The following is a 23607-nucleotide window of genomic DNA, read 5'->3' on the forward strand; positions in this document are numbered from 1 at the left end:
TAAGTAATAAACTGATAATTATAATAATGCCCAATGTTCTCTTAATAGCATTTATTAACAGTAATATAGCTAGCTAGACAACAGTGTATCAATGAAAAGGAAGTATGTTATTAATAGAGATGCTCACTGACCCCCGTGAACTGGTTTTGGTTTTGGATCTGGATTAGCTTCGCGTTTTGGTTTTGGTTCTGGCAAAACCACACTTGTGTGATTTGGTTTTGGTTTTGGTTTTGGATTTTTGTAGAAAAAAATCCTAAAATATGCTTAAATCACATATTTTTGCACTTTATTTGTTCCTACATTATTATTAACCTCAATAACACTAATTTCAAGTCATTTGCAGTCAATTTTGACCACCTCACAGATCACAGTATTATTTTCATACACTTTCGGACAAATACTGCAGCGACCTGGCTGGATGCTAAGCGACAGAGCAATGACACAAACACACGGCAGTTCCTAGCACATCTAGGACACATTGGCACACAGCAGTGGCAGAAAAGAAAAATGGGAGTCCGCCAAACCCTCCCACCCACCGTTATGTGGGGTGGGAAAAGGAATACAAAACTTGCAAGATCCGAGATCCAATGACGTAACGATGACGTTTTGCCTCGTTCTCAAATCCGAAAAAGCTCCACAGTACCAAGCCGACTCAGCTCAATACTCGGATCTGCTAAGTTTGAGTATGTTCAGTTCTCGGGGAACCGAGCCTGAGCATCACTTGTTATTAATTAAAATGTGAACGACAGATTATAAACCTTATATGGTTTCCTGGGTTCCATCTCAAAATGGTTAAGTACCACTGCATTACAAAGTACATTGTAACATATATACATACATAGATATTTACTCAGTGAGATTCCATTGGATTTTTTTAATTATTACATGGGTGGCATTATAATTTCAATGTGAAATTTATTTTATATAGACAGATCATAATAGAGAGCAAAATAACAACATGGCAGAATAATAGTAACTCTAACAACACCCTGCTAATTGTTATTTTTGTCTTATTTCAGAGATCAAGATTGAATATGTTCCTCTCAAAGGTGAGAATAAGTATCTTCTAATGAACATATGAACTCTCGTTTTAACACGCAGTTTTTTTAATAATGTTTTTGTTTTAATAAGATGGATATTATTTGGACAGTTTGATTCATTACACCGATTGCATCCATTAGAAAATATGTAAAGATGAAACACAGGCACATATTAAACTGTTCTGGAAAAAAAGATGCATATATGTGTTTACAGAAAGGTTCTGAATAGTGTTATGCATTTGTTTTTTTTCTAGAACCACCCAAAATCCATCTAGATTGTAGTGGTGGAACCCCTGTCAACACAATTATTGTTGTGGCTGGAAACAAGTTGCGTTTCGATGTTCCAATCACTGGAGAGCCTGCACCAACTGTTACTTGGTTCAAGGAAAATGTGGTGAGCTAATATTTTTAGTTCTGTGGGCAGTGTATTAAAGAATAGTATTTCCTTACTGTATATAGTAGTATAAAATACAAGTTAAAATAAAATCTTCTAAAACATTCAAAACAGTATCTGGGTAATGTACAGTACCACTTACAATAAATTCTAAGGTTATTAAGTCACAGAAAGGTTATGTGACCATATAAAGACATGAGTACACAGACCGAGTCATAGTGACTTGTAATATCGTAAGAATTTACAGTGGGGGGTGTATTATTCCTTATGATGTAGAAGTGTTTTCTAAAGAAGACTGATGTCATGGCATCCGGACTCAATGACTATAAACAGCACAGTGGCTTAGTGGTTAGCACTTCTGCGTTACAGCACTGGGGTCATGAGTTCAATTCCCGACCATGGCCTTATCTGTGAGGAGTTTGTATGTTCTCCCCGTGTTTGCGTGGGTTTCCCCTGGGTGCTCGTAGTACATGGCAAAGGCAAGCAGAGCCAGTGACTGCGGAATTATGTGGACACCTCATTGGCTTTGATAAAGAGATTTTTAAAGAGCATTTAAAGCTTTGTAAGTTGACGGAGAGTCTGACTGGCCATGGTTGGAAGCAGTATAGTAAGTAGTACGAGAGACGATTTGAAGGTGACAGCGGGATGCGATAAGTAGTAAATCGAGGAACTGGTCATTGGCAGAACAGAAAGGGTGGGAGGAAGTGTGGCGGCACCAGATCTGGTCAGAGATGTGTAAATGGGGGAGTTTCTGAGGGACGTATTACCGAGGCGGGATTATCAATAAACTTATTGAGATCATTTACAATGAGGAAGGTTAGATCACAGAATCGAAAATACGGGAGTCTGGGTGCAAAGTCATCAAGGAATTGGTAGACAGAACCAGGGGAGGGGGGGGGGCTGTAAATGATCACAACACAAAAGTGGATTTGATAGAAAAGACAGGCAGTGTGACAATCAGTGGAGGAGAAAACAATTGTCATGTGTACGCACTGCAGCTAATTGGCCCACTTGATCCAGCCATTCAGCTTAATGACTACACCTGCATGTGTGTAGGCTGCTTTAATTAGTAGTTTCTAACTTGCTAGTAGCCCTGTTATTGATTGAAGTTACAATATTTGTCATTTACTGCTTACACCACACTGATACCCCTCAGACAGCAGAATGTTCAGGTCATGAGTTCAATTCACTGATGATGACTTGTCGTAAATCAGATGCATGTGCTGCGGATGCTGACAGAGATGCACCTTGAGATGAGTACAGCTCTGCATATGGCCAGAAATACGTTATTTATCAGTGCTCTTTGAGACCAACTCTGTTAGCCCCATGATCTTTAACCAGAAATGTACCACAACTGAACCATATGAGTGTAGATCATACATACACTGGAGTATTGTAATAATTCTGGCAACACAGGGGTGATGAGTTCGATACCCAACCATGGCCTTATCTGTGTGGAGTTTGTATGTTCTCCCCGTGATTGCATGGGTTTCCTCCAGGTGCTCCAGGTGTATCCCACACTCCAAAAATATTAATTAGGTTAATTGGTTACTTTGTAGGTCAATTGACTGCTATTAAATGGACCTTAGTCTCTCTCGGTGTGTGTGTATGTTAGGGAATTTAGACTGTAAGCTCCAGTGGGGCAGGGACTGATGTGATTGAGTTCTCTGTAGAGCGCTGCAGATTAGCAGTGCAATATATATAGCTGATGATGATCTATGGTGAGGCCAATTACCTTGTTGTGGCTGGGACTTTTCTTTAGTGGTTCACAAGCCACCAACCTTCAAAGTTACTAAGGCATATATGCAAACACTAAATTAAATCTCTTGAGCATTCCAAATAACAGATCCGACACCTACATAAACACATACACACATAACTAAATCACTAAAGTCTACACATAACAACATCAAGTAGAGTCTTTGCCTGTATAATTACATATTGACATACTGAGCCATATGGAAACATCACGGATCATTCAGCAAATTAATACACTTTATAGGCATTAAATAATATGTACACAGATTAGTGATGACATAGTTTATGTTTTCTCATGCCTACCATGCAGTCACATTAATATAGTTTTTTTTATTTATCTTTATCTGTAATAGGAGTTTACTGACATTGATGGACGAGTACATGTTGAGCCTAAACCAGACCTAAGCAGCTTTGTTATTGATGGAGCAAAGCGGGAGGATGAAGGCAATTATAAAATTGTTGTGACCAATCCTTCTGGAGAGGATAGTGCTGTGCTATATGTTAAAGTAGTAGGTAAGCAGAACATTATTATTACTTTGTTAAATGGCTTTGTAAAATTGCAGAAAATATATTATACTTGCCTACACTCCTGGAAATTCCAGGAGGCCCCCGAATTTCGGACTCCCTGGAGAGTAGGCAATCTCCTGGATCCTTGTGGAGGTGGGCATGGTGTTGATTGTGTCATTAAGCCCCAGCCCCGCTAGTCAATGCTGGCATTTAATAGCAGAGGGCGGGGACGTGGTGACATCACCACTCCCCCCTACCCTTGGCACATGACCTGTCCTCTGGGATCTCCCAGAGGACGGGTCAAAAAGTAGGCAAGTATGGATTATATCCTAAATATTTTCAGAACTTAATCATTATACTCCATTCTAGATGTTCCTGATCCTCCAGAGAATATAAATGTCACAGGTGTTGGAGAGGACTGGGCTGACCTTGTTTGGGAGCCCCCAAAATATGATGGCGGACAAGAAATCTTAGGTAAGCAAAATTGCAAACCAGTGTTGTAAACTAACACAACAGACCATTTGCACAATATAAAGCACTATTTCTGTACAAACTGTGCAGATATTATAGTGACATACAGGATCATAAAATCCTTGCATCTAATGTTTGTGTTTTCTAATTATTTTAATTACATTTTAGTAGTTTGATATAGAAGGAATAAGTGTGTCTAAGCATTAGAAACATATTGTAAAAACATCTATACAAAGGAAAACAACAAATAAATTCCTTTCCTATACTATTAATGCCAAAGTTAAAATTGAGGATGCTACATGCTAGAAAATGAAGGGAAACCAACGTATAGTACATACTACATACTCTAAACAGTACAAGAAGTATTAAATAGGTCACAGTTGCCAAATTATATAAACCTGTGATCCTCACTTAAAACATTATTAAAAGCTGTTGTAAACATAAATGCAGCCTTTTTCATGTGCCTAGGATAAACACACAGGGTCTGATTCATTAAGGAAAGTAAGGCAAAAAAAACGTGTATCTCTTGGACAAACCATGTTACAATGCAAGGGGTGCAAATTAGTTTATTATTTTCCACGGAAAAAAAATACTGGCTGTTTTTTCACGTAGCAGACAAATACTTGATAGCGTTATTTTTACACTGAAATTTAAAGTTGATCTAGGACATGCCCTACCCCAACTATAAATCTGTCCCCACATTTTAAATTTACCTCCCCCTCTAATGCAAGGTTTTGCCCAGGTGCAAAGTTACTCCTTCGTTTTAGCTTTGCTCTCCTTAATGAATCAGGGCCACAATGCACATACAAGTGCAGTTTATAAACAATACAAATGCACAACCGGGAAATCCAGAATCCAGTTATATTCAATTCATCAAACTCAATATAATTTTTCTTATAATGGTCAAGGATCAGAAAGCTAAAAACACTTAATTGCAAAATATATTAAGTTAGAAAAAAGTGCTTTAATCCCTAATAACAAGAAACATTAACATAAGGTGTCAATATATTTCCAATTAATCACACAAAATGCTAAGAATGACAAACCTCTGTAGTGTAAAAAATATCATTTAGAATGTATGCATTGAATCCAGGTAGTAAAATAAACTAGCGCTTGAAAAAGTTAACGGTACGGCTGTAGAATGTGCAAAATATATTCAAAAGCATTAAAAATATGTTCAGATATGGAAAAGCCCAACGTGTTTAAATACTGTAGGATATGTGATATGGGTTTGGAATAGTTGCTAACCCTTACCATTAACCCTTTTACTTATATTTTTTTTAACAAAAGGAAGCTCACAAATTGTTAAGACTATCACAGTGACAGCTGTACATTTATTGCAACTGTCTACTGGCATTATAACGTAGAATACCTATTTGTTAATGTAACTATCCAACTAGCTGTCAGGGATCTGAAAATAGAGACTTGCACTTCTCAATTTCTTTCTGGTTGGAGGCAAGTGCAATTATGGAGAAATAAAAAAGCTATATCATGTTGCATACATTTTAGATTCACAGCCTGAAAAAAACTATAATGTCATAAAAATGTTACTTGCAACAAAAGGCAAAATTCCACTACACAAACAGGCATTTACACAACATACAGTTTATGTGCCAACAGTAATATTATAAAACAAGAGGTATTGGCACCATGCAATTCCCTCTTAACTTCTTTAAATTTTTAAATTAAAGTTTCCTAATTTAGATAAAATTAAATCAATTTATTCAAGGTTTAGTTTTACAGAGGTTTCTTTCTATGAGTAAAAAGACTAAAATAAGCTAATAACCATAAGAAATCCATTGCCTCTTTAATTGTTTTGAGGTTTTTGCATTCCACACATGAGTTCCCAAAGAAAGAATTTAGCAGTTAATCGTACAATTACAATATACACACTTCAATGTTGATGTTCACTCAAGTTGCAGATCAATTTTTTCGAACCGGTTTGATACATCAATGCAAAGATTCTGAAATTTGTATTGATGCATCAAACCGGTTCGAAAAAATTGATGGATTAAAAAAAAACCCCAAAAAGTCGGTTTCATATTTGACAGTGTTCAACCATCTAGTGCTTACATTAAAAAAAAAACTTTCAAAATGCTCTTTAGTAATTAAAGAGATTATTTAAAACACTAATTAATAGAACCAGTGAACTTGGAACCAGGAATGTGAACCTCAATTGAGGATGGTGAACCATGGCTGCCAACGGGTAATAGGCGACTGAGAATGACAGATCTTAAATGTGAACAGCAAACCTTGACCGTATCATGAATGGCAAAAAAAATAATGCATTAAGGTATAGAGATGATTGTACTGCAACAAAAATTTTTTTGATCATCTTTAATGAGATTCACCCCAATGCAAATATTCTGCCTGATACAATCAGATCATGGGGTAAATGTATCAAACCCCGGTTTCTTTAACTCACGCGAGTTCGGCGTCTTCCCAGCTTAAATTTAAAGCGGCGCTGCCTTGTAAAGGGAAGTTTAAATTGGAATGATCAGATTATATAGTGCGTGTATTCAGAGTGAAGTGAATTCTCAAATAGCGATTCTGTTTGTCTGTGTAAAGCAACCTGCGGTTTAGAACTTACTTCACTTTGTATATAGGTGATGTGTTGTTAATATCCGTTTGCCATTCTTTAGGATATCTTATAGAAAGAAAAAAGAAAGGCAGTCAACGGTGGATGAAGATGAACTTTGAAGTCTACACAGACACCAAATATCAGTCAACAAATATGATTGAAGGAGTCTTGTATGAAGTTAGAGTCTTTGCTGTCAATTCCATTGGAATTTCCCAGGAAGCTAATACTACCAATCCGTTCATGCCTATTGGTAAGATACCTCTCCACACTGGATTTCATTAATCAATTAAGCACCTATGGGTACAAAGTCATATATCACTGAATAAGAATGATGCTAACTTAAGGACTGAATGTTGTTCCGCTGTTTGAAATGTTATTCAGTGACAATTATATTATCTACACTATATAATTATCTTCATATCTGTGTCACTAAGCTTTAAGCAAAATTCACACTTGGTTTATTTTTGCAAATATAGAAAACATGACAAAAATGTAAGATAGCATGATGTTTTTATCTTTCATCAATTTAAAAAGTTACTTATGGGGTGTAGCTCAAAAACATTACATTATTACCATTTATTTATATAGCGCCACTAATTCTGCAGCGCTGTACAGAGAACTCCCTCACATCAGTCCCTGCCCCATTGGGGCTTACAGTCTAAATTCCCTAACATACAGACAGACACATACACAGACCAGGGTCAATTTTGTTAGCAGCCAATTAACCTACCGGTATGTTTACTGGAGTGTGGGAGGAAACTAGAGCACCCAGAGGAAACCCACGAAAACACGGGAAGAACATACAAAATCCTCACAGAAAAGGCCATGGTCGGGAATTGAAGTCAAGACCCCCGTGCTGTTAGACAGAAGTGCTAACCATTTAGCCACCATTTTGCCCTAACATATACCTTTAAAATAGGTGTCAGTGTTCAAGTTTTATCTAATTGTGCATATAGACACTTAAACAGATTGCAAAGTGTAAATATACATCAACAATGTACTGTATTTCAGCCCCTACTAGTGAACCTCTACACTTGAAGGTTGAAGATGTCACAGATACCACCTGCACTCTGAAGTGGAGACCACCAGATCGTATCGGGGCTGGAGGAATTGATGGTTATCTGATTGAGTACTGCAAAGAGGGAAGTAAGTAAACCTATAATTTAAAATAAGTGTATACATAAGCATTATATAAGAGAATTTGGGATAAATGTCATCTTATAAGACATGCAACATTAATTGAATAAGTTAAATATCTAAATTTGTACATGTTAGAAAGTCTCAAGAGTTCCATTTCTCTTGGGAAATCAATAGATATAGAGTGATAGAGTGATAGAGTGATAGGGCCTGAGTCATTAAGGAAAGTAAGGCAAAAAAAGGAGTAAATGTTCTCTAGGACAAACCATCTTACAATGCAAGGGGTGCAAATTACTTTATTATTTTGTACATAACTTAAATACTGGCTGTTTTTCCATCTAGCACACAAATACTTGCTAGCTTTATTTTTACACTGAAATTTAAAGTTGATCTAGGAAATGCCCTACCCCAACTATAAATCTGTCCCCACATTTTAAATTTACCTCCCCTCCAATGCAACATGGTTTTGCCCAAGTGCAGAGTTGCTCCTTTCTTATGCTTTGCTCTCCTTAATGACACAGGCCCATAGAGTGATAGAGAGATAAATAAATAGATATATATAATTAAATGGGGCTTCACATAGATTTAAATTAATTCACATTAAATGCAGAAATATGAATCATGTCTTCATATTTTTACTTTATATAATTTTTATTCTTCAGTACTGGATTTCAATCAGTCCTTAGTTTTATATATATATATATATATATATATATATATATATATATATATATATATATATATATATATTATGTTAGTCCTTGCTAATAGTGCAAATAAATGCAGTAACTGTATACAACGGGCCTGTCCTTACAGATTGGGTTATTTAACTAATTGTTCCTAACTAATATAGCTGATATTCAGTCTACTGCTACCGTTTATGTAATGTTCTCTCTTCAATATTCACCTTTGGTCATACTTTGTATGTTTATTTTAGCTGATGAATGGGTGCAGGGAAACATAGAGCTTGTGGAAAGATGTGGATACACTGTGAAGGGTCTTCCTACTGGAGAGAAACTCCTCTTTCGGGTGTGTTCTGTGAATATCGCCGGCAAAAGCGAGCCAGCAGTTTTGGGACAGTCCGTTACCATACGGGAGATTGTGCGTAAGTTACTTTAGCTTTCATGTACCGAATATCAACAGGTGCAATGGCTCTAATAAGAGAAATATTTCTAAATCTCCAGGTGACTTTCTATGCTTAATATGGGTAATATTTGCCTAATAATAAATGTATTTATATGTAAAATGACAGACGTTAGATTGGTTTGTAGGAAAAGATGACATAATTCTAAACAAATGTGTATGTGGGTCGGGAAACCAGTTTTGTTCAGGAGATGACCAATAGAATCAGACGAGCTGCCGATATTATTGTGCAATGGATAGAAAAAAATCAAACATGAAACCTTGGTTTCAAAGCATTAAATCTGTTGCTTTCTGATTTCTTATTGTTGAATATATGAGTTAGAAATGTTCATGTGATAAGCCCAGGAATTTCCAGCTCTTCAGGGGCAAACGCAGGATTTACAGAGGGGGGTTTCCACACCACGCCGCCAGTGGGCGTGACCTGCTAGCATGGGGGCGGGGATATAATTTTAGAGAGTGCTTGGCTGCTCTCTAACTCTCCCTACCCCCAATAATATACATGGGTAATGCTGCGCGCACTACTGTTAGGTGCACGCAGCTCTCCCTTTTCGAGCAGAGCCATGTGAAGCGAGGGTAGGGTCCAGCCACCTCAATTATACAGTTCCCCAGGCTTGGATGGGGGGTTTCCTGGCACTAGGAAACCCCCCATCTGTTTGCCTATGCTCTTATAGAATTTTTACTTGGCAATTATTTACTGAACATACAAAAAACATTACTGTACAGTTTTAAATCTTGCACTATGGTAAATGGTCTAAAGAGGTGTGGCACAACCTACACACTTGTGCCTCAAGCTTTTATTAAATCATTAGACAGACTGCCTGCAGTGTGTGTGAGTATTCGGTGGTACAGATCCTATTGTGTCCTGTTCTTTCTTTTTCCCAACAGAATCCCCAAAGATCCGATTACCCCGACAGCTGAGACAGACATATATTAAGAAAGTAGGGGAACAGGTCAACCTAGTTATCCCCTTCCAGGTATGGTGAAGTGAAGGTGATGGATACAATTACTTATATATTAATTTAAAATGCAAGGATTGTTTACAAAGAGATGAAAACTCAACAACTGAAACAGATAGTAGAATATTTATCTGCCAGTTGTCTTCCGCCAATAAGCACAATAAATACTAGGAAAAATGGAAGTATTAGAAGACTACTAACCATTTAATACAGAAATGTCTGCACACAGGTACTTTGCTAGTTCCTGGGTCCAGGTAATTGATAACCACAGTCAAAGCACCAGTTCTGCAGTTGGCAATTACAGGCACAGCACTAGTTCCTGGCTCTGAGCAGTCGGTGACTACAGGCTCTGTGCTAGCCCCTAGCTCCAAGCAGTTCATGATGACAGGTACAGCTGTACTTTATGGATCCAGGCAGGTGTTAGTTGCAGGTACAGCTCTAGTATATATACATAGATAGATAGATAGATAGTCACAGCTTATGTCAGAAAGGGAGAAGAACCTCTTAAGTTAGAGAGATCACTTTATCTACATAGGATATCAGCCGGAGAATGGAACTCAAAGATGTACAAGAATCTGTTGTCAGAAGGGCTCACATGCTTGTACTCTAGGTGTGACTATGAAAAATTGATGTACCTGCTTTTTCTATGGAAGACATATATATATATATATATATATATATATATATATATCTCTAATATATAAATGTCTAGTGCCGTGTGTTAGTCTGTCTGTCTGTGTGTGTGTGTGTGTGGAAAAAATAAAACCAAGCTGCGGTGCCACCTGCTGGGCGGAGTTATACACTGACCTACTAAATTCTTAGTGTGTGTGGAAAAAAAAATTCAGAAAGGGCTGAAATTTGGTATACTAAGATGTTTTTAATTTGTTAATATAATTTGGTAATTGTTAAAAGTGTTTATAAAGATTTAAAAAATATATATATATTTCTTGAAGGAGAAGTGACAGTTGGGAGTGGTTGGTGGTTGCCGGGGTGACAGTGGGGAGTGGTTGGTGGTTGCCGGGGTGACAGTGGGGAGTGGTTGGTGGTTGCCGGGGGTGACAGTGGGGAGTGGTTGGTGGTTGAGGCCTGGGCTATGGCCCAAATGCATGACAAGAACCTTTTTAACACCTTAAGTAACTTGATTTGACTAGAATGCATGAGTATCATGCACGGGTTAACTTGTATATATATATATATATATATATATATATATATATATATATATATATATATATGTATATATATATATATATATGTGTGAATCTAGATTCATGGAAAGGGAGATGGGGGCTTTCTGCTCAACCAGAATGCTAAAATCAGCACAAATCACAACAAGCTTGTAGTGACATAAACCAGCTGTATCAGGTCAATAAATACAAAGAGGACTCAGGCTGTATTAAGCTTGCAAATAGTGAGAAGATCAGTGCTAGAACCCAGCATATTAATGTCAGAAATTACCACCTATGTGACCTTGTGGAATGTGATGTGAATGTGTTTTTTTTCTTTGAGACTTTGGACAAGATTCTTTGACAAAGGTAGTACCTAGATCCAAACCTGAAGCAAGATGGGACTCTAGTGATAAGTAGTTGTCGATTGAGGGTGTTAGAACAATAAGTAGTTTACAGGCTTATTGTGACAACTATTGCTTTGATTTGATAATAAAGTTTTAAAAAAAGAAAACAGGAAACTAGAAGCTGACAGTTAAATGCGATGTGTATTGCTACATTGTAAGAAGCAACTTGACAGCTTTGCTCATTAATGAAAAAACATATTCTTTAAAGCCGCCATCCCACATAGATTATTATTTTTTATATAAATAGAAAGTTACGTATGTTTAAGCATGCATTCATTATTTTTCTTTGCTGTACTCCTACAAATCGTTACTTCCTTTTCAAAATTTCTCCAGCAGTATTTTACAGTGCTCAGTGCATACATAGCTCAGAAAGTCACCACATCATGGGTGCCCTGGTAGTCACGTAACACTTGGTACAGTTATCATTAATAGCAGCCTGATGAACCAAAGAAAACATTTTAATTACCTGGGCAATATCCTAAATCATCAGCCACAGAACAAATTAACTATAAGCCAAGGATGTATGCAAGTGTGTCACAACATAAATAAAAGATAAAGAACTTCTGACTTAAGTTATCATGTCTCAATTAAAACAGGGGAAGCCAAGACCAAAGGTGACTTGGACAAAAGATGGCCAACCACTGGATCCTAAGCAAGTCAATGTCAGAACTTCTGATTCAGATACCATCATCTTCATACGATCCTCTGAGCGATCTCACTCAGGAAAATATGACCTCTCTGTACAGATTGAAAACATGGAAGATTGTGCATCAATAAACATTCGCATTGTGGGTAAGTTTTATATAATAGATAGTTATATTCTGTCTTGTGCCACTTAACATTACCCAAGAGTCTATTCTCCTTTTTCATTGGCTTATTTGCATGTTGCTCCAAGATAGTATAATTAAAAAATCTCCCTAACTATGCTCATGTTTTAATAAATGTAGGTAAGTTTTAGTGACCTAGGTCATAAGAACACTTTCTGTTTATACATAATATTTGTGGTGAACACACATTTTTATGTGGGGTTTGATACTCATCCCGCCCCCCATTCCCACTACAATTTGCTTGTGGCTGAAGGAAACACAATTCATGATTATTATTTGCTTGTAATAGCACCACTATATTGTGCAGTGGTTGCCAGAGAATGTTGAACCATTCTAATCAGTGCCTTCGCCATTGGAGCCTTCAGTCTAAATTCCTTAACTAACACACAGACACACACACACACGTTTAAAGGCAAACACACACACACACACACACACACACACACACGTTTAAAGGCAAAACTTGCCTTTAAACTCATTGCTGTTTTAAATTTTACCGGCAAAGTTGCTGAATATATTTTTAATCATGTTTCATTTCACTATATTATGGATTTTGTTTCATAATTATTATTGCTCATTCAACACTTCACATTTTTCACACTTGAATTGCTTAAATCTAAGCTCGTAAATATTATGGATCACATTTCTCACCTCACACTTTTTTATGTAGTATATTAATCTAAGTATAGTCTTTTATAATATAATTAGTACGTTATTATTATTAATTTGGGAGCTCTGTTCGGTACTGAGCTTTATTATATAATTGTCGAAAAGGTAGGGTTATGCACCCTGTAACCTTTGTAGTAGATGTTTGCACTCAATGAAATATTTTTTATGTAGATTTATATATACAACCCTAATATATTTAATAATTACCCTTTGTAATGAGCAATACTTTGTTCAATTTGCCATTATATATACCGCGACTAGGGTATGTATATTGATGAAAAAAGTAATTTTCTTTATGGGATGATGGAACATCTATTATTGATAACGATAAAGAACAATGTAGTTGTAGATGACGCCATGATTTGAGAACGTAGTCAAACCTTATGAGGATCCAATCAATACTTACCATATAAGACAGATCTTATAACGAGATGTGAATCATACTTACCATACAACTGATCTTGTAGTGAGATGTGATATATATTGAAGGTTACTTATCATAGATCCGTCCGGTAAAGATATGTGACATAACTCTTTGTAAACTATATAAATGTTTAATATTTTTTTCTCCAAGTGATTTAAATTTGAAAATAAATAATGATTCTGAATATTTGTAATGGACTTAATCTCTTACTTATGAAAGAAATAATAGTAAAGAGGATTAGAAGTTTAACTAACGATAGAAATCTTTACCATTCTTGACGATTAATAAGAATTGTTTGGTATTGTTACCATGTATGAAGATTAAAACCATGGGAATGTACCTCTCAAGTGAACAAACTATTCGATAGGACGTTGAAAATGTCTATCATCATAGAAAGCATTGGGTTACTTACTAACAACGTTGCTATGTGACGTGACATTTTGTGGGCGTACCTATCTCTAGAAAGAGCCAATTAACACTTACCATCGGCTTGCCTTGTTAAAGCCTTATAGCGAAATGCGTGTCGGCGGACGCCACGCTCGCTGTTCCGTGTATTCAGACTCATAAAATTCTTATAATATAGCTAACCTGATTAATCTTGAAATAGTTGATACTGTGTGGTATCCATAAGGAAAAAGATTCACATATGAGATAAATAATGGGTGTATGAGACTACTAAAGGATGCTTAGTTGACCTATTTCTGCACGCATTGAATGCATAGATTATTTAACTACCAGGATAAAAAAAATCAGATAGTTAGAATCATACAATAAGTCAATTAAATGAATAAAAGGATTTAATCTGACCAGAATTATTACACTTGGAATATAAATTAATAATAAAGACCAATTGTTCTATTTTTAGGTCTGTAATTAAGCACCTGAAAACATCACCTATATATAGAGGTCAATATATCGTTTTTGAGGGAATCTCTCACCATATTTATATGAACCACAAGAGCATAATAGTAGTAAGGGTTTTTAATGTCACATGTAGTATCTACATATATATTCTATTGGCCGTATGGTGTAAGAGATAATCCACAATAAGACTAAGGAATAAGGGGTTATGGATTGACTTTTATTCATCATCATCATCATTTATTTATATAGAGAAATTATAAAATGAGCTATATATACTTTTAAAGAAATACAACAGACTTGATCACAGAGATAATATATATGGGGTAAACTGTACAGATATAAAAAGTCCCTGTGGATTCTGCAATCTTATATGGACCATAGAAGGAGTTCACAGAGTTCCGAGTTATTTTCCAATATTCATTATAATTTGCAGTAGATGGTGCATTATCCATTATTATACCCAAGTTTTCCAGTGAACAGTGACTTGATGAAATCAGAAGTCACTGATTATAAGCAATGACATCAGAAGTCACTGTTTATACCGATGTTATTTATTGAAGTTTAGACATTTGCAGTATTATCGACATTTCTGAATTATAAATAGAATAGAGAGAAAAACATTGGCTTGAAATAGGGTCATCATCTTTGCAACATTGATAACAGACAGTATCTTGCACTTAAAAGCATGAAGCTTAAAAGACAATTTTGTTCATGATCATGTTACCTTAATACGGTGAATGCAGATAGTAAGTGACACAGAAGGAGGCTTGGCTTGCTTTTTGCTGATGACACAAAGACTAATAGGATTGACATTCCAAGAGGAATATATAACTTGATAAATCATGTACATTTGCTTGAGGAAAGGACAAATCCACGGAAGTTGCAATTTAATGCCGCTAAGTATAAAACAATGCACTTGGTGAGAAGGAATCCATGGTTAGAGTATTGCAACAGGAATGCATTCATTTAAAAAAATGAGTAAACAGTGTAGCCTGGCAACAAGTAAGGCAAGCAGAATTCTTGGCTGCATCAGCAGAGGGATTAGTACTATGAGCAGATCAGTATCAGTATTGATAGCCTCTAAACCTTTTTTGGCCAGGAATGCAGATTATAGGACTAATGTGGAGTTTAATTTAAGCCAGTTTGTGTAGTGTAAATTGCACAAATTTGCGCTATGCGTTCCCAAAATGAGAACGGACACATAAGCACCAATGCAGATTTACTGGCATCTGATATTTGCACCTCCTTATGATGGAGAGGTGGAACGGTGCATGGAAGGGCATGCTAATTTAGGCAGAGTACAGTAAGAGTGTACATATATATATACACCTGTTAGGTGGCATGTCTTTTGCACATGCAAATACACGCTGATGATGGTGACTTGGTGTAAACCAGGTGCATTTGCTGTCTATGCGAACCGGGTGCATCTCAAGTTGTGCACAGCTCTGCATATTGGTGGAAATACGCTATTTTTGCATGCATTATTTTATAACAGTAATTTACGCTCATTTTGCAACCAACTCTGCATCAGCTGCCATATCTGGGAGTCATTTGTGCTACCCAAGGACCAGTTTTGAATTAATGTTATATTTACTTTTAATGATGCTACTTTTGGCTACGAGATAAGTAATGTATAATTTTTACTAAAGTACAACTGTAATAAAATTAGGTCCTCATGTAAAATATTATTAAAGTATGAGTCACACTGATTTTATTATTTGTTAGAACACAAACATTTTTGGTCATGGGATGCCATTTTTGGAACCTGCCCCACAAGAGTAGAAAACCTACTAAAGTCAAGGGACCTGATTCATCTTTGGATATAAATCCATTTGTGTGGCGTATCTTGCGTGGTAAAGCTCTGTGCATGTATCCAGAATGGGACTTATGTCAGGGAACGCAATTGCGTGCATTCATGTCCAAACGCAACTGACACTTACAAGTCCCTATGACCTGAAGAGCGGAACGGGCATGGGAAGGGACTGACATACGTAGGCAATGTACAGTATCTACGAAGATGTTGCTGATTCAAGTTCAGAGTATCGCTTAAGTACATGGGTTTTAGCTGTATCCATTGCACCAGCTACAGGGTAGGTGTAAGTGCCGCATAGGGCTTCATTTAGAGTCGAACGCAATGTGCGTCTAAGACTTACATGAAAAAGTAGGAGTGGGAGTGTGCCGCAGCTTGGTAGGGTATTGCGAGTGGCATGCAACCCTTGTTGTGTCCCACTCGTAATACCTTACCAAGCTGCGACTAGTTCCTGCAGCTGGCTAACTACTTGCGCCACCTAATTCCTACTGCACTTTTTCAGTCTTGTTTTGACGTGTGTTCCGCCTGCATCTAGATCTGCCTAGGGTAGTTTTTGCGGGTAGACGACCATAGTATCTGAATTATTCATGGTCATGCCTACATAACTCCATGTTCCACCCTTTCCCTGGTACTGAGACACAAGCTGTCGCAGTGTACACTTGCGTCTGAAAAGCAGACGGAACTGAAGGAAACTGTTGCTTACTGCGCATGTCCCATCAGTGGAAATGTGTAGGATGCACCTGAAATGGACTTTGCGTCCGACTCTGAATGAGGCTCATGGTGAGGACTACCCGTAAGCATCCAAAATCATGTATTTGCAAATAAGAGAAACTATAAAAATGCATTGCATGTACAGTATGCATTAAGAACATCCTGATTTATATATTTATTGTAAAAAAATTAAATAATAAAATATTTTTGGAAACATATCTTTTTTACTGATTACAGTATTAAGAGTTGTAACTTTTTTTTATTAAATGTTTTTTTATTGCAAAACGTTATGTGCGTTTTTGTTAAATGCAAGTTACGTTCACATTGCGTTTAAACATGAATCAGGCCCAAGGACTCAACTGCAGGCTGATCAACACCTGAAAACTCAAAAAGGAAAGGGAAATAGAACACCTCTCCAAAATTTTTGCACATGTCCTTCATGGGAGATATATATGGTTCTTGTTTTTGCAAGAATCTAGGGAGATATATTTACTAAACTGCGGGTTTGAAAAAGTGGAGATGTTGCCTATAGCAACCAATCAGATTCTAGCTGTCACTTTGTAGAATGTACTAAATAAATGATAACTAAAATATGATTGGTTGCTATAGGCAACATCTCCAATTGTTCAAACTCTCAGTTTAGTAAATATACCCCTAGATCTTTTCAACATAATTTTGCTAAAAAATAAATTACTTTAGTTACCTTCTAAATGTCTACAAAGTTCTGTGTATTATCCTTCTAGGTCAGTTAAACAGATGCATTTTGCTAGCAGTAAAGTCTATCTGATGCCCAGGACAAGACAGTTATAGCGTTACTGAATATATTTCACAGTCTATATGCATACAGACTGTCTGACTAACATGTTCACGTCTGTCTTCATATTGCTGACTGATGCAGGCACAACATTTAAAGTTCATGGGGAAGGAATATCTGCAACGATCAGGTTTCCTTATCTGAACTATATTTAACTAATCCTGGTGGATAATATCCAGTTATGGCTGCTTAACCCAGCTCCAGTGAGCTGTAGAATGTGACAGAAGGTTTATTTTAATACATCCTAATTCACATTTTAAAATATACGTTTACCAGTCCTGAAATAGTTGTGTAAGTGATCTTGTTCTTCTCAGACTATGACAGACCAATGCTGCCTATGCTTTTTTGGTTAATTGTTTTACTGCTAGGTAACATAGTAAATGTGTGGCATGCACATATGTATTGCTTTATGTATGGTTTTAAAGGGAACTCGGAGCATTGGTGGAATTTTTAACCTTAAACACACTCCCCCCAACTGTTCGAACCATGGGAGTCCCATTCTCAGGATCCCCGACTTTAATGTAGAGTTATGAAACCTTTTAAAAAAGGATAAGTGGAGGTGTTGCCCATAGCAACCAATCTGATTTTAGCTATCGTTATCTAGAATCTTATTGTTGGGTTGATAAGGTAAAGCTGACTGGACAATCCACAGCTCTGTACAAGCACCCTCTATCTCAAAACCTAGGGGTAAATGTATCAAGCTGCAAGTTTCCGGCATCTTTGAAAAGTGGAGATGTTGCCTACAGCAACCAATCATATTCTAGCTATCATTTATTTAGTACATTCTACAAAAGCTAGAATCTGATTGGTTGCTATAGCAACATCTCCACTTTTCAAACCCGCTGGAAACTCGCAGCTTGCTACATTTACCCTTAGTGTGCATTTTGAGTACGCAGTTCATAGTTAATATTCTCTAGTGTTGGCAGCAGTAATTCTAAAAGTGTGGGGTTTCAGACCATTATAATTTTGTCAAGGTTCAGGGTCAAGCCAAGACGGACAACCTGGCTTTTCTGGCATTAGTGTAAAACTAGTAGTAGGCCCATTGTGCAAGCTGGCCTGGGGCTTATTAGAATGCGTTGTGCTTCTTTTAGCTTAAATGTGTTTTGGACCACAGCCCACTCAGGTTGGCACTATTGGCCCAAGCAGGTTTATAGTAGCAAACCCCGCCAAACATGGGGAGATATATCAAAGGTCAATTTTGAGCAAATGTCCTATATTTTTAGTAATTTACGTGGCAGTTTGTAGTTCACTTAATCTCCTAAAGGCAAACCTCCATGTAAATCTCAACTTTTTAAAACCTTCAGAAAATACATATACATGACACAATGAAAGAAATAATTGACTTCCGCATGTTGAAGTGTAGAGCAGGGGTCAACTTATAAAGGACAATTTCCAAAACCACCATGGAAACCATGTTTGGACATGAAGGTGTTTGTGGAACTGCAAGTCCCGGTATACCCTGTCAGTCCAGACACGTTCCACTGTAGTATTTCCTTGCTTTGCTTCAAACCCATTATTTTCATTGGGGCTGGAGGATAATGCTTTTCAGCCGATCACAATCGCCGGCATTACTTGTGATTGGCTGAGCTTTTACCAATCATTTCTATTGACAACACTTTGCCATGGGCTTTCAGCTCCATTTGAAATGTATTGCTTATGCAAAAGAAAGCTATTTTGCCGAGCAGAGAAAATTGCCCCAAAAATCGCCTGAATTGAAAATAAATCAGTTTTTAATAGATTGATGTTTTGGGTGCTGAATTAACAATTTATTACGCTACCTAAAGTTCAACATGTAAAAGAAAAGGTATTTTCTTACCTTCTCAAGTGTCATCATCTCCCACTCAAATCCTCACCTCCTCATTGTCCCAATCCCACTGCCTTAGTGTCATACTGTACTCCGCCCTCTTCACATCCAGTCTCTCTCCCAATCCTGTCACCGCCATCGTATAAATATTGTCAGAATACACCCTTTTCTCATCATTTCCCACCTTGGCGACACCTATCTAGCATTCCCCTCATCCACTTATCCTGCATCAATCCACCTGAAATGCAGCAGCAAGGCTAATCTTCCTCTCTTACTGCTCCACATCTCTCACATCAGTATGCAAATCCTTACACTGACTCCTTGAGTCCTGCAGAATCCAAATCAAATTACTTACACTTACCGACAAAGCCCTCACTAACACCACCAAGGATTTGTTTTCACTTTGCCCTATATACTAATGGGGTCACTGCCGATGCTAAATATCGCATGTGCCACCACCGTAGGCAACATTATGCTCATCGCCATGGTAGGAAGACATTTGAATATTAGGAACCCTTACACTCTACGTCCAGGTATGCTCCTCCCACTTCCTCCGATTACTCCAGGTTCCATCCTATTTAAAGGATTGGGCAAAAATAAGCTCATACTTGCACCCAAATGAGCAGGAAACCAGAATAAAATGAATAGAACCCTTTGTAAATGTTTCCTAGTGGAACTCGCTACTTAACAGTACTGTGTTTCGCCCACTGTGAGCACGCAATTACTATAGCAATTATTTTATTAATAGTCTCTATTTTAATGGTTATTTTTCACAGATAAACCTGGTCCTGCTCAAGCTGTGATGGTCAAGGAGGTCTGGGGATTTAATGCTCTACTGGAATGGCAGCCCCCCAAAGACAACGGAAACTCAGAAATCACAGGCTACACCATTCATAAAGCTGACAAGAAGACAATGGTCAGAATTTGTCCCCCATTAATTTAGCATCTGAAGACTTTACTGGACTCCATATTAATAGTGATAAAGTGATAAAGTGACATATTATGGGATACTGTCTGCTATTGCCAATGCTCTATAGGACATTTTTTTAATTTGATATATATTAATTTGATGAATATTTTTTTAAAAAACTATTTCAGGCTTAAGTATACTACACATTTGTTGTGCTTAGTTTTCTTCAAAATGGTGCATTGTCGCCTGATATAACTGTTGAACTCTACAATTGTCCTAAGCCGGACAAAAAATCAACATTTTTTTTTTATCTCTAAGGCGTCCTTAGAATCATCACACACAGTAAAATTATCTTCTGTTCCCAAGTGAGAATTCTGATGGCAGTAATTTTATTGAGCTATGCTCACTAGTGACTGGAAATATATAATAGTGATATAGGGCCTGATTCATTAAGGATCTTAACTTGAGAAACTTCTTATTTCAGTCTCCTGGACAAAACCATGTTACAATGCAAGGGGTGCAAATTAGTATTCTGTTTTGCACATAAGTTAAATACTGCCTGTTTTTTTCATGTAGCACATAAATACTCGATAGCTTATTTGTACACTGAAATTTAAAGTTGATATTTGTGTGCTACATGAAAAAACAGTCAGTATTTAACATATGTGCAAAACAGAATACAAATTTGCACCCCTTGCATTGTAACATGGTTTTGTCCAGGAGACTGAAATAAGAAGTTTCTCAAGTTAAGATCCTTAATGAATCAGGCCCATAGTGAATAGTAGTGGTACTCACTGTAATGGTCAGGGCGGCCTGTCAAATTGGCGGACATGCTGTAGTTATAGCAAGGGATATGTTTTGTTTGATATGGTGGGATGTTTCCAAATGAAAACACTTTTCAGTGTGTAATAATAATATTTCGAATAATTGTATCCTCTTCAGGAATGGTTCACTGTATATGAGCACAGTCGTCTGCCCCGCTGCACAGTTTCTGACCTGATCATGGGAAACGAATATTACTTTAGAGTGTACAGTGAGAACATTTGTGGTCTGAGTGAAGCCCCAGGTGTATCCAAGAACACAGCCGTCATCCAAAAAACTGGTGGGTATAAGTTAAGACAGATTTATGTATCTTATATGGAAATATACTTTTTCAACTGTCTGTATTTAAATACTAACATCTACATGTTCCTTTATTCTTTTCAATAGTCACTCATCTAGACCCTTATTAGCATCATATTTATAAATCCTACTTAATTATGTATAGCCCTTAAAGTGCGTCGTACTGCAGGTGCACACTAGAGGCGCTAGTCGTCGTCATCAATCCATCCGCCAAATATTTGAGCTAATCATCAGTACTCATAACCTGGGCTGGTTTCCACGAATGCTAAATGATAAAATGTATCAATTAACTTCATTGATAGATTTTGTCATTAGCTACAAGCTGTAACCAGGATACAGAAGCAATTTATGACTGCCAGGGTTTGCTGGGACCAGTAGTGCCACATGTGAAAGTGCTATTTGTTTTTTACTTAAAACCTTTATTATTCCGAAATTCACCGGCCAGGGGTGTTCGGGGGGAGCTTCAGTGCTTTCAACAAGGGGCTCTTTTTTCTAAGGGGTGAGGGGCGGCATTTTTTTGCTGGTCAATTTCCCTCGTAAATTCAGACAGATTCCGAACAGGCTAGGGTTATGTCCCACTATATCATTAGGATTCTAAACTGGTATTAGTATACGTATATTTAGTGCACAGTCCACCTCTTAATGAGGCCCATTGTGCACAGTTGTTAATAAGATATTTTTACCTGCAGTTAGGTTCTCAAAATGTTATATGTGACTCTTAATGGTACAATATATAGATTCAAAGGGGTAAATGTATCAATCGGCTGTTATTTAAAACCGCTGATTCTCAGCAGTTTGCCGACAATTTTTAAAACAACATTTTTATTGAAGGCAAAACCCAATGGGCATTGTCTTTAATAAAATTGCAGTTTTAGAAAATGAGGGCAAACCGCTGAGAATCAGCGTTTTTAAATAATCGTAGATTGATATATTTACCCCAAGGGGTGCATTAGCCACTTCCTTGGTATAAGTTTGCACACATTATGGAGTTCTTGGTGTTTCTTAAGCACATTGGAGGGTATCTGGTGTTGATTAAAAGACTTTAGGGGGCTCTTTGTAAACTTTTACAGACTTAAGGGTCTAAAGTTTGCTGAAGGGGGTGCATGATAAGGAGAAGCTTAAGAAACCCTTGCTTATACATAAAAAGAGGTTTGTAAAACCCTAGCAATAATTAGATTTTAGACATTGGATATCTCCAGCTGGTAAGAACGGGTACATTTACAGGGTCTGGATTAAATGCCAACAGAGGCCTCTCTAAAACTTTACTATACAGAAACACCTCTTTGGCAGATTTTAAGATCCACTCATTTAGTGATATTGTCTCAATATATTAAATACTGCCAACGTGGCCTGTGAACGGGGACCCTTAAACGCTAACAGTGGACCTTAAACACAATTGGCAAACGTGAGCCACAAATTTCGAACCACAAAATCTAATTGGGAGTCAACGGTAACACTTGATTAAATATCGAACTGGATTGAATTTTTTGAGCATCTCAAGTCTCTTAACTAGAGATGCTCACTGACCCCCGTGTTTTGGTTTTGGTTTTGTATCTGGATTAACTTTGTGTTTTGGTTTTGGTTTGAGTTTTTTTCTAAAATCCCTATTTTTTTTCTAAAATCATATAATTTGGCTCTTTTTGTTATCCCTACATTATTATTAACCTCAATAACATTAATTTCCAATCATTTCAAGTCAATTTTGTCATGTGACAAGAACACTGCTACCCCTCCTGTTTCTGTATGAGCAATGGCAATGAGCAATGGCACTGGAGACTGGAGAGTGACAAGAACACTGCTACCCCTGTCTCTGTGTGAGCAATGACACAGAGACTGGAGAGTGACAAGAACACTGCTACCCTTGTTTCTGTGTGAGCAATGACACTGAGACTGGAGAGTGACAAGTACACTGCTACCCTTGTTTCTGTGTGAGCAATGGCACTGAGCAATGGCACTGAGACTGGAGAGTGACAAGAACACTGCTACCCTTGTTTCTGTGTGAGCAATGGCACTGAGCAATGGCACTGAGACTGGAGAGTGACAAGAACACTGCTACCCCTCCTGTTTCTGTATGAGCAATGGCACTGAGACT

At 37.2% G+C, this 23607-nt stretch overlaps 1 protein-coding gene across 3 annotated transcripts in view; it reads left to right on the forward strand.

Annotated features, from left to right (window-relative positions):
- LOC142106880 (myosin-binding protein C, fast-type-like) overlaps positions 1 to 23607 on the forward strand; it is an 86768-nt gene that overhangs the window by 52858 nt on the left and 10303 nt on the right. For all 3 annotated transcript variants that reach the window (XM_075189920.1, XM_075189921.1, XM_075189922.1), the window contains 11 exons: positions 1020 to 1049; positions 1295 to 1434; positions 3546 to 3705; positions 4069 to 4173; positions 6813 to 7001; positions 7763 to 7897; positions 8826 to 8993; positions 9917 to 10005; positions 12157 to 12352; positions 20260 to 20399; positions 21336 to 21495. In XM_075189920.1, the coding sequence (XP_075046021.1) occupies positions 1020 to 1049; positions 1295 to 1434; positions 3546 to 3705; positions 4069 to 4173; positions 6813 to 7001; positions 7763 to 7897; positions 8826 to 8993; positions 9917 to 10005; positions 12157 to 12352; positions 20260 to 20399; positions 21336 to 21495 (1512 nt within the window). The remainder of the gene's footprint in view (positions 1 to 1019; positions 1050 to 1294; positions 1435 to 3545; positions 3706 to 4068; positions 4174 to 6812; positions 7002 to 7762; positions 7898 to 8825; positions 8994 to 9916; positions 10006 to 12156; positions 12353 to 20259; positions 20400 to 21335; positions 21496 to 23607) is intronic.

This window comes from Mixophyes fleayi, chromosome 11, assembly GCF_038048845.1.
Source record: "Mixophyes fleayi isolate aMixFle1 chromosome 11, aMixFle1.hap1, whole genome shotgun sequence".
Taxonomy (NCBI): Eukaryota; Metazoa; Chordata; class Amphibia; order Anura; family Limnodynastidae; genus Mixophyes; species Mixophyes fleayi.